Here is a 12,771-nt window from a genome sequence, read left to right as displayed (position 1 = left end):
ATTGCTTGAACCCAGAAGGCGTAGGATGCAGTGAGCTGAGATCGTGCCATTGCACTCCAGCCTGGGCAGCAGGGGGAAACTCCTGTCTCAAAAAAAAAAAAAAAAGAAAGAAAGAAAATTCTGTTAGCAATTTTCAGACATGCAATACGTTGCTAATGGCTGCAGTCTCCATGCTGTACAATAGATTTCTTAAACACTTTTCCTGTCTAACTGAAATTTTGTATCCTTTGACCAACATCTCTGCTATTTCCCCAGTCTCCTGCCTCCCTCAGCCTAGGTTACCAGAAGCTTGAGAGTTCTAGGCTGAGGACCTGATTTAGAGATCCTCAGTTGGAGAAAGTTTTACGACACCATATACAGCCTGATGCCAGGAGCACCCACCTCAAGCTAGAGGTATGGGTCTTATGTATCTGCACGGAAACAGACTCATACTGTAGGGTTAGCTGTCTATTTATTGGACCAGAAACCTTTTGAAGGCAAGGACTGTACTCTGTACCTCTTTTTATCTTTTTTTTTTTTTTTTCCTGAGACAGTCTCGCTCTATCCCCCAGGCTGGAGTGCAACCTCTGCCTCCTGGCTCCAAGCGATTCTCCTGCCTCAGCCTCCTGAGTAGCTGGGATTACATGCATGTGTCACCACGCCCAGCTAAGTTTGGTATTTTTAGTACAGATAGGGTTTCACCATGTTGGGCAGGCTGGTCTCGAACTCCTGACCTTGTAATCCGCCCGCCTTGGCCTCCCAAAGTGCTGGGATTACAAACATGAGCCACCGCGCCCGGCCTATCCTCTTTTTATCTTAAACTCTCATTGTGATTGGTAAGCTGAACTTCAATTAAGCAGATAATACAGATAACCTGGCCCCACTCTTCTTTTCCTGCCTTAGCATTGGTTCTTTATTCTGCAAGTTTTATGAGAACAAAGACTTTGTCCTACTAATTTTTTCATACTTTTTTCTTTTTTATCTTTCTCTTTATTCTGACACATTACGGCTTTAAATACATTTCTTTTTTCTTCTTCTTTTTTTTTTTTTTTTTTTTTTTTTTTGAGACGGAGTCTCACTCTGTCGCCCAGGCTGGAGTGCAATGGCGTGATCTTGGCTCACTGCAAGCTCCCCCTCCCAGGTTCAAGCGATTCTCCTGCCTCAGCCTCCCAAGTAGTTGGGATTACAGGCGTGAGCCACCACGCCCAGCTGCACTGGGCTTTTTTGAGGTTGCAGTGGGTATCTTGTTTTCATCGTCAGTCAGGACATCAGGTAAATCAAGCTCTTAGCTCAGAGCACATAGGTGGATAAGGAGCAGCAGTGCAAAGGCCACCCAGTGCCAGGTACATCCTTAGCCATGAGGGGCAGTCCCTAGAGTGGTGCTGCAGCCAGCCACAGCAGGAGGGATCCCTGTCCAGGACAGGTAGGAGCCAGCAGTGGAGTCTACCTTCTTTAGACTGGGAATGGAGGTGCATGACCCCGCCATGGAAATGAACTCACTCATTCCCATGAGAGAACAGGAATTGGAGTGACCAGACAATCAGAAAACTGACCTGCCAGACTCAGTCACACGTTCGATCACCTGGGGAGTTTTATAAACTCTCAACACAGGGGCCACATCCTCAGCCAATCACATCATTGCCTCAGGGTTGGACCCCAGGCATTGCTTTTTAAAAAATATTGAAAAAACTCCTCAAGTGACTCCAACATGTAGAAAAATTGGAAAATGAAGCTCTAAAGAAATGTCGGATGTGGTGAATGGATCATAGAGAACCATGATTTAAATTAAATGGGCAGGTTGTATCAGCAACACATTTTCTGTGTCTGGAGAAGGATGTTGGACTCAATCATCTAAACGGAGAACCACTACCCACCCAACGTCCACTTCTTGAATTAAACGGGAGTCTGTGTACATTCGATGGTAGACTCAAGTTTCTACCTCAAGGAATCTTTCTCCTAAAGGGACCTGGGTGAGGCAGGATAGGTAGTCAAGAAGGTGACCGTGTCCTCCAAACACAGCGCCGGCGGGGACCATACAGCCAACACAATAAGCCCCAGCCTTCACTTTCTAATTGAATTCATTCACACAAAGCCATCTGCAAAAGAGAGTTTCCCTGTAGAGAGCATGAGCATTTTGATTTTACCTGTTCACAAACTGACCCTTTGCTCATTATAGTAGTAAAAATACACCCCTGGATGGAGACTTAAGATCCTAAAGAGACATGTGCACAGCTACGCCCCCCTGTGTGCCCAGAGGACCACCCAGAACAAGCTTACTAGTAATGTAGCAGGACACGCCGCAGACAAAACTCCTCAGACACCGGATTAAAGAAGGAAGAGCTTTTTTATTTGGCTGGGAGCATCGGCAGACTCGCGTCTTAAGAGCCAAGCTCCCGGAAAAAGAAATTCTTGGCCTTTTTAAAGACTTACAACTCTAAGGGGTCCACGTGAAAGGGTTGTGACAAATCGAGCGAGCGTGGGAAACGTGACTGGGGGCTACATGCATCAGCTAACAGAACAGAAAGTTTTACAATGCTTTTTTCATACAGTGTCTGGAATTTACAGATAACACAAGTAGTTTAGGTCAAGGGTTGATGTAATAATTATTATTACTTTTTTTTAACTCCTAGGGCCGGGTGGCAGTGCCAAGGTTGTCTGGCTATTTATCTTACTATTGTTTCTTTATAACTTTTTGTTCTCTCTCTTTCCCCCTGTCTTGTGAACTAGGCAAGGTGGGGGGAGGAGGACGGCAGTAGGGGTAGTGGTCTCCTTCCTTAGTAACACCTCTTCCCACCCCCTTGTGTGTGATCATCCGAGACTCCCATAAAGAGGAGTCTCCCTTGAGCAGGTCTTTGCTGTCTCATCCTCAGGAGCAGCCAGCCCTGAATCCTTGCTCCCAGCATGTCCTGTCTATTCCGCACTTAACTTTCAAAATACCCTATTTCCTTTGCAATCAGTTGCTCTATGCTGCATCTCTTTGCTGTGTGTCTCTTGATGAAATTCCTTTAAATTAAGATGACAAGAACCAAAGTCTTAAAAAAGTAGCCTTTAATAAATGAATCCAGCCCCACCCCCAGCCTACTAAATCAGAAGCTCTGAGTTTGGGGCCCACCCATCTCTGGATCAACAAAGCCTTCAGGATATGGTACTATCACTAAGACCAACTGGTCCCCAGAGACTCCCAATGCCTATGTAGTCCAAGAGTCAAATCAGGAATTTAGAGATTGCCAAATTTAGACCAAAAAATACACAATCCAGGCCAGCAACATAAATAGGCACAGCAGAGAAGATTCGAGGGGCAGTGAAAATAGCCCCCATGATACTCCAATGGTGGATACTCATGAGGCCTTTGTCCAAACCCACAGGATGTACGACACACAGAGCGAGCCCTAATGGACACCATGGACTCTGGGTGCTGGTGATGTGTCTGGGCAGGCTCACTGATGGAACAGATGCACCGCTCTGCTGGGGCTGCTGGGCGGGGAGAGGCTGTGCTGTGTGGGGAGGGAGTCTAGGGGAACTCTGTGCTGTCCACTGAATTTCCCTGTGAACCTAAAACAGCTCTGAAAAAGAAAGTCTAGAGCCAGGTGTGGTGGCTCACACCACACCAGCCTGGGCAACAAAAAATCCCATCACTACAAAAAAATTTCAAAAAATTTGAATATCATAATTATAATAAAGTCTAATAAAAACTATACAGGGCACAGCAGCTCATGCCTGTAATGCCAGCATTTAAGGAGGCCAAGGCAGGTGGATCACCTGTACTCAGGAGTTCAAGACCACCCTGGGCAACAAGGCAAATCTTCATCTCCACAAAAAACACGAAAATTAGCCGAAGTGGTGGTATGATCCTGCAGTCCCAGCTACTTGGGAGGCTTAGACGGGAGGATTGCTTGAGCCTGGAAGGTCACGGCTGCAGTGGGCGATGATCCTGCTACTGCAATCCAGCCTGGTTGAGAGAGGGAGACCCCATCTCAAAAAAAAAAGAATAGGGGAAAAAAAAAAAAGAAAACTGTTTAGGATACCCAATAAAAGCTGAGTTTGAGAAGAATAACGAATAATTTAGAACATGGTGATACTAAAAAAAATGTTTTATCTGAAACCCACATTTTCCCAGGCATATTGTGTATTTCATCTGGACACCCTCCTTGGACAATTGTACTTTACAGCAAAACAGTGGGTAACAGCATGTCCCTCAGGAGACTCCGTTTTTTTTTTACAAAATATTGAAAACTAATAAGATGTTTGTTTATTGAAAGAACAGCAACACAAACCAAAATAAGCCTATAACAATAGACATAATAAAACAAAAACCAGAATTCACTGGGGAGGAAAAAAATTTAAACAAACATCCTGGGAATTCCTGTCTAGGGCACCTCTGTGTGTGCCAGGCGCCCTTCGTGTGTCAGATGTCATCTGATAACATCGGTGAGAAGTCATCATTCACATTTTCTTGGTGCAGAAGATGCAGACCCGATGACGAGGTCACTGTGAAGTGGTTTCCGGATGTGTTTTCTGGTGGCGTCTCAAGGTTGCAGGCCGACCGAAGGCTCTTGAACACTTGGGACATATGTAAGGTCTCTCTCCGGAGTGGGTGCGCTGGTGCTCCTTCAGATTCGCCTTGTAGGTGAAAACTTTCTTGCAGTCTTTACATTCGAAGGGCTTCTCCCCTGTGTGGCTTCTCCTGTGACACTTCAGGTAGGACTTCTGGGTGAACTGCTTCCAGCAGATGTCACACGCGTAGGGCCTCTCGCCGGTGTGGGTTCGCTGGTGAAATTCGAGGCCTATGCGCTGCCTGAAACGCTTCCCACAGAGATTACATTGAAAGGGTCTCTCTCCGGTGTGTGATTTCTTGTGGGTGGCTAGCTTGCTGTGATATTTAAACCTCTTACTGCACACCTCACATGCAAAGGGCAGCAGTTCCCTAACTCCTTGGCCATCGGGGTGAATGACCAGGCCCGCAGGGTCCAGGGAATGAACTGGATTGATCTCAGCTTGTCCCGGGGATTCTCTGTTGCCCACAGGTGTGGCTCCTCCTTGAGGCCCTTCTTGGGAAATGGAGGTGGCATCTGGTTTGCTTCTTTTGGGGCCTCTGAGATTCGGAGCCTCTCCTCTGTTCCTGCTGTGAGTCGAAGCTTCTCTCTCCACAACGCAGGCAGAAGGTGTGTCGGCATCCACATTTTCCACAAAGGCTCTTTTTGGGGATTCCTTCTCCTCCTTTGCTCTCACCAGATCTGCTGGAAGAAGGGATTCCACACACAACAGTTAATAAAGTGCATTTTCAATACACCAAACTCATTGCAACCAAACACTGACCTTGTGTGAAAACTTCCCCTCAAGTTCAAGCTTAAGACATTGGACCGTAGGTCTCTGGAGAGTGGGGGGTGGAGAGGCTTTGGCAGCTGAGTGCCAGCTCCCCCAGACATGATAACGCTGGGACCCCACTCCTGCACGCCAGAAGAGAGGGGCTATCTCCACACAGGTCTAAGTCTTCATACTTACTAGGACCATTTGGAAGCTGAGGCTCTGGGGATGTAAGTCCTGGTTTCTCCTCCCTGTCTTCCTCCAGGTCCTTCTTCAAGGTCGGCTTGGGGCTCAGAGCCTTTGGGTCACCTTTCATGACGTTAGTCTCTGGAAGCAGGAAGTCCTCTTCCTGACAATGAAAAACCAAGAGCAATGACTCCATGTCTAAACTGGGGGAAGTTTAGGCATCTCTGCCTTTTCCTGATTGAATGCACCAACATTCAAAACCACCACACCAATGATACAGGTGTGGTGGTTTTCACTCTTTGGTTCTCTGAGCATATTTCTTCCTGCCCTGCCAACGTCTCCCTGCCCCTGAGGCTGGAAGGAACATGACTCTAGGTGGAGACCCCTCAGCCCTGGCACCACTGGCACTGGGGCTGCATCACCCTCCTGGAGGGGGCGCTCCTGTGCAGAGCAGAGACCCCGCCTCCACCCTCTAGATGCTACTAACACCCCATCACCCCCGAGAATGCCAAACAAAAGTGTCTCCAGACATGGTCATATGTCCGGAAAGGCAACATCACCAGTTGAGAAACATTCCTCAAATTAAGAAATTGACAATCTGTAGAAAGTGGGTTCCTTGCTGAATTATTACATGAAATGTCTTTGAGGTAACTGGCTATGGGGAAGGGATCTTCATTCATCTGTGCCAACTGCCTCCCTCACTTCACTGAGATCATTTCTTACCCCCCCCCCACCCTAAATGCTAAAAGCTCTCATGGTGGAGGGAAAAGTAGATGAGGTTTCCCTCTCTGAGATGGCTCAGGAATGAATGTCTGGGGATGTACCATGTCCATGGGGAATGGTTCTAATCTTGTCCTGTGCCAAATCTGTCAATCAGTCCAGCAGCCACATGACTTCCTCCCGTTCCTTCTCTCACCTCCACCCAGACATCAAGGCCTCACACACTCACCTGCCTCCTGGACCGTGCAGGGACCCTGGGCAGGATCTGCAGCTCTCGGTGGGCCTGGCCTTCCCATGGACGCATCTGGTTCACAGAGGAGGCCTGCTGGCTGGACACGTCTCTCGGATCATCCCAGACACTGGCGGGGCCTTCAGCCATCTTGACATCTGAGTCCTGAATGAGATATTCCTTGCCGAACAAGTTGACTACAAACTGTAGAGGGAAAAAAGACAATCAGACTCACCATGAGAACCTGAAAGTAGCTCTCATATTCCCTGGGTCCTGCCATAATGCTCACACTTGACTGTAATTAATGTTCAAATCTGCCTTCCCGATGCAGAGTCAGCTCTGTGGATACAGCAATCCTGTCTGAATTTTTTCCTCTCTAGACTCCAGCACATGCCTGCACCTGGAATTTTCTAGATAAGTACACAAATATGGGTCCTTTAGATGAAAGAGTCTAAACCAAAGAGAAGACAGGGAGAAATATTCTGGGTGAATCCAACCCAATTGGCTGATGGCAGCTCACCTTGTGTTAGAACTTAGGGGCTCATATGGGGACCTGGAGGCAGATCCCTGGATCTCTGATACCAACCACTTTCCCTGCCTCAGGATGGGACTTCTGGGCCCCCCTTCAGTTCACTCTAATGCCTCCTCCCCTACATTCCATCAGGTATTGTATTTTACCAACGTCTTTCTTTCATGTTGGCCTCACAGTGTGTGGGTCCCTGCATCCCCTCTGTCTGTCCATCGCCTACACCAGGAATTGGCCATCTCAGCACACCTGACATTTGAATATGGATGATTATTTGTCAGGGGGGTTGTCCTGAGCTTTGGAGAATGCTTAGCAGCATCTCCTGTCCTCCCCGTTGTGACAACCAAAAACTGTCCCCAGACACTGCCATGTGCCCCTGACGGGCAAACTCTCCTCTACTTGGAAGCCCCGACCTAGAGCAGCCCCTCGGGTCCTCTCCAGTCCAGGTGCACCGTGCAGCCCCCATCCCAGCTCCCCTTCCCTGAGCCAATCAGGAGGGTCCCACTCACCCATTTCTTGGGTCTTCTGTGATTTCGCAGCAGGTCCTCCAGGTCTTTGCAGCTCTGCACGTCGTTCACCTTGACTAAGACCTGGAGCTCCTGGGGCATGGAGATCATGAACTGCTCCATCACCAGCATGTCCAGGATCTGCTCTTTGGTGTGGAGGTCGGGCCTCAGCCACAGATGGCACAGCTCAGTGAGTTTCCTCAGAGCCTGGATGGGGTCCGACTCCTCCGGGCAGCTGAACATCCTGAAGTTCACGTGAGAAATCTCAGGGTCCACGTCATGATTTCCAAGTTGAGTTCCCAGGGATGCCATAGACCATGGAGTCTCTGACCTAGGTCTGTTGCAGGGTTCTCCCAGACCCCATGAGGATGTGCAATTTGCAGCCATATCTAGAGGAGAATATTTCAATCAGCCTCTGGGAAAACTCTTCCAGTAGCTGGTATCTAATTGCGACCTATCTACACAGATCGCCCCTGGTTTTTCTCAGTAACAGATTCACTGTTCCTTCAGAAGTCTGCAGGGAAAAAAAGCATGAGCTCTATTAGTTGAAGTTTCTACTCTACCCACCCCTCCCTTCCAAATCCCTCATCCCAATCCCAGACCCCATTTCCTCTCTAGCATTGGACTCAGCACCATGGAAATGAATCCACTCTGTTCTTCTTCCAGTGTCTACACCTGACTACATGTTCTGGAGTAAAACCTGAATGCTCCCCTGGATCTGATCTCTAGGGGATCATTGTGCAAAGGCTGAATTGGTTTTCCTGCCCATCGAACAACATTGTTTTTGACTGTAAATCAAATAGGACAGTAATGTGAAGCGCCTAAAATCTGATGCAACAATCATGTCAATTATTTATGTTTTCTTATCAAGATAAGATCCAAGGCAAATCCTTAGTCATAATTATGCAATAAGACAAATAAAAATAGTTACAATGTAAGATTGTCCCCCAACAAACCTTCTTAACCCCAGAATTATTCGCTCCAGAGAAGGGACAGCACTAAAGAATCCTATGAGGATTAAGCACCTACACAGATATTTTGCTTTTTGGTAAAATGCACATTCATAAATTTCCTCATATTTATCTTCTCCAGGTGCACAATTTCATGGGACTAAGACATGCACCATGCTGTGCAACCATCACCACTGACTAGTTCCAGAATTATCTCATCGCCCCAAAAGGAACCCCATCCCCATCAGTGATCACCCCCTGCCCACCCACCCCAGCCCCTGGAAATCACTAATCTACCTTCTCTCTCTAAGGGTTTCTCTATTCTTCGGCTCATCCCAGAACACAGATTTAAAGTCTAGTGCTCCTTGATATTTTAAAGAAGTGGGTTCATACAATAATAAGGTTTTTCAAAGTTAATTGCTAAACCTAGCTTTATCAGGCAGGAGCCACTGGGTGATACTCTCCAGGCATCAATTAGTGTCCAAGTTCAACAGCTATGAGAACGCAGCCCTGCTGTCCTAGATACAGGCAGGGGGAGCAACCTGAAGGTCTGCAGAGAGGATAAAAAACTGCCAGGGGGGTCTCAGGAAAGGTCACTGGTAGCCTGGAGGACGAATACCCTACACTTCTTGGAAGGAATCTGAGCAAGTGCAGAACAGAGAGACAGGGAGACAATCAGCAGAGTGGGGGGACTACCCAGAGGAGGAGGCAATATTTACACACCACACATCTCACAAGAGGCTCCTGTGCAAAACATTAGCAACTCAAATGACTCCAAAGCGAGAAAACACATAACCCACTAGAAGGAGGGCAAGGTGCCTGTGTGGACATCTCAGATGAAGACATGTGAATGGCCAGCAGGTCCAGGAAAAGGCGTTCATCATCACTCATCTTCGGGGACATGCAAATCCAAACCACAAGGCACCCCTCACGCCTGCTAGAGTGGCTGTTCCCAAAAAGACACATGGAACGAGTGTTGGTGAGGATTTGGGGGAAAGGGATCCTCTGCGCCCTGTGTTGGGATGTAAATTAGAGCAGCTGATATGGGAGACGGTATAGAAGCTCCTCAGAAAATGAAAAGTGCAACAACTGCATGCTCCGGCAATCCTGCTCCTGGGCATGTACACAGAGGAAAGGGAATCAGGATGTGGGCTCCAAAACAGTGAAACTCTGGAGGGATGGAGGGAGGAAAGGTTGAAAAACTACCCACTGGTTGCTGGCCTCACGTCCTGCGTGACGGGATGAGTCATACCCCAAACCTCAGCATCACTCAATATACTTATGTAACCAATCTGCACAGGTACACCCCAAATTTAAAATAAAACTTGAAATTACAAAATAATTTTAAAAATAAAAGAAGTAAATAACATAAACAATAATTAAAAACCCAGTGGACTCAGGCGGAGCGCGGTGGCTCACGCCTGTAATCCCAGCACTTTAGGAGACCGAGGCAGGCGGATCACTTGAGGTCAGGAGTTCAAGACCAGCCTGACCAACATAGAGAAACCCCATCTCTACTAAAAATATAAAATTAGCCGGGTGTGGTGGCACATGCCTGTATTCCCAACTACTCGGGAGACTGAGGCAGGAGAATCGCTTCAACCCAGGAAGCAGTGGTTGCAGTAAGCAGAGATCGAGCCATTGCACTCCAGCCTGGGCAACAAGAGCAAAACTCTGTCTCCCAAAACAAACAAACAAACAAAAACCCAGTGGACTCATAGTAGCAGTGAGTAGAATGGTGGTTAACAGGGCCGGGGTGGGGGTTGGGGAGATATAGGTCTAAGGGTATGAATTTGAGTTGAAGAAAGCAATTCAAGAGAGCAATTGTTCAACACGGTGACTTCAGTCCATAACAATATATTGTATAATTGGAAATTGCTAAAAGAGTAGATGAAAAGGCAGCTGGAAATTCTGGAATTAAAAGTGATTTTGCCAAGGGGCACCTGCTGCTGCTCAGGAGGATCACTCGAGCCCAGGAGTTTGAAAACCGCCTGGGCAACACAGTGAAAGCCTGTCTCTAAAAACAGACTTTGTATTCCTAGAAACCACTTTGTTCCTAGAAACCACTTGGTATTCGCTGTCAGTTCCTAGAAACCACTTTGTACTCGCTGTCAGTTCATTTCCCGTTAAAACAAGCAATGGGACACGGGAAAAAATAAAGGCAGGTACGCAGGTTAATATTCAATTCTGGGAGTATATAGCAAGGTGTCTGGGCAAATGCCTGGGAAAATGAACCCAAATCTTTCTGAAACCAAGGCCCCAACCCAAATCTTTCTGAAACCAACCCCCCAACCCAAGTCTTTCTGAAACCAACCCCCGCAGGCCAACTCCAAAACCCCACAGACATCCCCACTGGGCACTTACCTCTGTCCCAGCTTCTGCCTCCAACCTCCTCTCTTCTGGGATGTACCCTCCAACTGGTCTGTCTGGAGCTGAACTGTGTCTATTTATAGAGAACCCGCGGGACTCCGGGCCTCTCTTCCAGTCCCCTGGGCCCCCACATGATTGGGTTAGGGCCATAGAATCCTTTGAAGGGGATCAGCATTGATTACATTTCTCATTGAAACCCCACCCACAGGAAATTAATGTATTAAAATGCCTACCGTGCAAATAACATAGGTTTTCCCGCTCTACTGAATTACAGTTCATATTTCTGAAATATTTGGAGGCTTCAGGGACTATAGATCTGCAAGTTTTCACCACTTTTGGGTCCCCTCAGGGCACAGACAGTGATATCCTAATGAGTAAAGGACGTGTTAAGAGTGGGTTGAATAATATCAAGCCAGTGATTTGCTCTAGTTTGAGGAAAGCTTTCACTTGTGAATGTCAAGATATTGAAGAAAAAGGACAGTCATTGTTGATACGTAATGAATCGTAGTGATAAGTTTTTACTTTTCAAAATCTGGGAATTGACATGGGAAAACTGCTTGAACTAGGCTAAATCACTGCTTTGATATCAGCCAACCTACCCTTAGGTAAAAACAGTGGGAACCAGAGAAAGGCACATGGTCCCCTCTCTGCATTCACTTTAGGATGGTAGGAGCTGGTTTATGGACACACAGAGGGCTCCCTAATTCTCAACCCCCTCAGTGAGGCCTCTCGAGCAAGAAAAGCCTTAATGGTGGGTGTGAATTTTACTGTGTGGATCATGGAGTCCATGTGGAATGACAATTAAGTACACTTTATACTGATTCTGGTTTCAATCCTTGGGAAATCTTAAGCTGCTGAATTCCGGAAACTTCAAACTCCCTGTGACTAGCACCAGGGAATTATTACCTTCCTGATGTGTTGTTTTGAAGATGAAATAAGATTATCTTGGCCGGACGTGGGGGCTTATGCCTGTAATCCCAGCACTTTGGGATGCCGCGGCGGGCAGATCACAAGGTCAGGAGTTCGAGACCAGCCTGACCGACATGGAGAAACCCCATCTCTACTAAAAATGCAAAATTAACCAGGCATGATGGCACATGCCTGTAATCCCAGCTACTCGGGAGGCTGAGGCAGGAGAATCACTTGAACCCGGGAGGCAGAGGTTACGGTGAGCCGAGATCGCACCATTGCACTACAGCCTGAGCAACAAGAGTGAAACTCCGTCTCAAAAGCAAAAAAATAAATAAATAAATCAACAAAACAAAACAAAACAAAAAAAGATATGTCAGTAAAGTGCCCAATACAAGGTCATTTTGCCAAAAAGTTCTGACACTTATTTCCTGATGAATTTTCTCATACTTTGTGATTTTTCCTTGTTAATAATTTTTTTTCCTTGTTAATAATTGAGGCGTTGATAGTGAGTCAGAGTTCAGAATGGAGTTCTTAAGTGGAATGAACTAGAATTTGCCTAAAACTACCATCTACCTACCCAATTCCCTCCAATCCTCTCTTCTTGAAACATGTCATGTTCCCATGAAGAATGTGTTTGGCATTTTGGTAAGGATTGTGATGGATCTGTAGATCTCTATTAATACTGTGGTCATTTTCACAATATGAATTCTTCCGATTTACAAACATGGAATATCTTTCCATTTTTGTGCCCTCTTCATTTCCTCTCATCAATATTTTATAGTTTTTCTGGTAGCGGTCTCCTACCTCTGTGGGTGAATTTGTTTATTTATTTACTTATTTTTAGAGCCAAGCTCTCACTGTGTCACCTTGGCTGGGTGCAATGGAAAACTCAGAGCTCACTGCAGCCTCGAACTCCTGAGCTCAAGAGATCTTCCTGCTCCAGCCTCCTGAGTATCTGCAGTTACAGGCAAGCACCACCATACTTGGTTAATTAACAAAGATTTTTTGTAAAGATGGGGGTATCGCTATGTTGCCCAGGCTGCTCTCCAATTCCTGGTCTCTATCCATCCTTGGGGACTAAGGTCACCA

General features: G+C 46.8%; 1 protein-coding gene across 2 annotated transcripts; it reads right to left on the bottom strand.

Annotated features, from left to right (window-relative positions):
* Positions 1-4,198: 4,198 nt before the first annotated feature.
* LOC705514 (zinc finger and SCAN domain-containing protein 5C-like) lies at positions 4,199-10,814 on the bottom strand. Of its 2 annotated transcripts, XM_028838845.2 has the most exons (5): positions 10,765-10,814; positions 7,454-7,964; positions 6,419-6,622; positions 5,482-5,632; positions 4,199-5,216 (listed from the first exon to the last, which is right to left on the bottom strand). In XM_028838845.2, the coding sequence occupies exons 2-5, from the start codon at positions 7,835-7,837 to the stop codon at positions 4,465-4,467; spliced, it is 1,491 nt and encodes a 496-aa protein (XP_028694678.2). In that variant the 5' UTR covers positions 7,838-7,964; positions 10,765-10,814; the 3' UTR covers positions 4,199-4,464. The 2 variants fall into 2 exon arrangements, with proteins under 2 accessions (XP_028694678.2, XP_001093877.5); XM_001093877.5 differs by lacking the exon at positions 10,765-10,814 and having other exon boundaries at positions 4,465-5,213; positions 7,454-8,095.
* Positions 10,815-12,771: the final 1,957 nt, after the last annotated feature.

This window comes from Macaca mulatta, chromosome 19 (genome assembly GCF_049350105.2).
Source record: "Macaca mulatta isolate MMU2019108-1 chromosome 19, T2T-MMU8v2.0, whole genome shotgun sequence".
In the NCBI taxonomy this organism is placed as follows: domain Eukaryota; kingdom Metazoa; phylum Chordata; class Mammalia; order Primates; family Cercopithecidae; genus Macaca; species Macaca mulatta.
The sequence above is the reverse complement of the archived record's forward strand: the minus strand, read 5'-3'. Positions and strand labels throughout refer to the sequence as shown.

Excerpts from the sequence above, each read along its gene's own strand:
- LOC705514 (XM_028838845.2), bottom strand. The coding sequence starts at position 7,837 with ATGGCTGCAAATTGCACATCCTCATGGGGTCTGGGAGAACCCTGCAAC. Across the intron at positions 5,633-6,418 it reads CTGCACGGTCCAGGAGGCAG|GAAGAGGACTTCCTGCTTCC; the intron begins GTGAGTGTGTGA and ends TTTCATTGTCAG. Across the intron at positions 5,217-5,481 it reads TCAGCTTCCAAATGGTCCTA|CAGATCTGGTGAGAGCAAAG; the intron begins GTAAGTATGAAG and ends CCCTTCTTCCAG.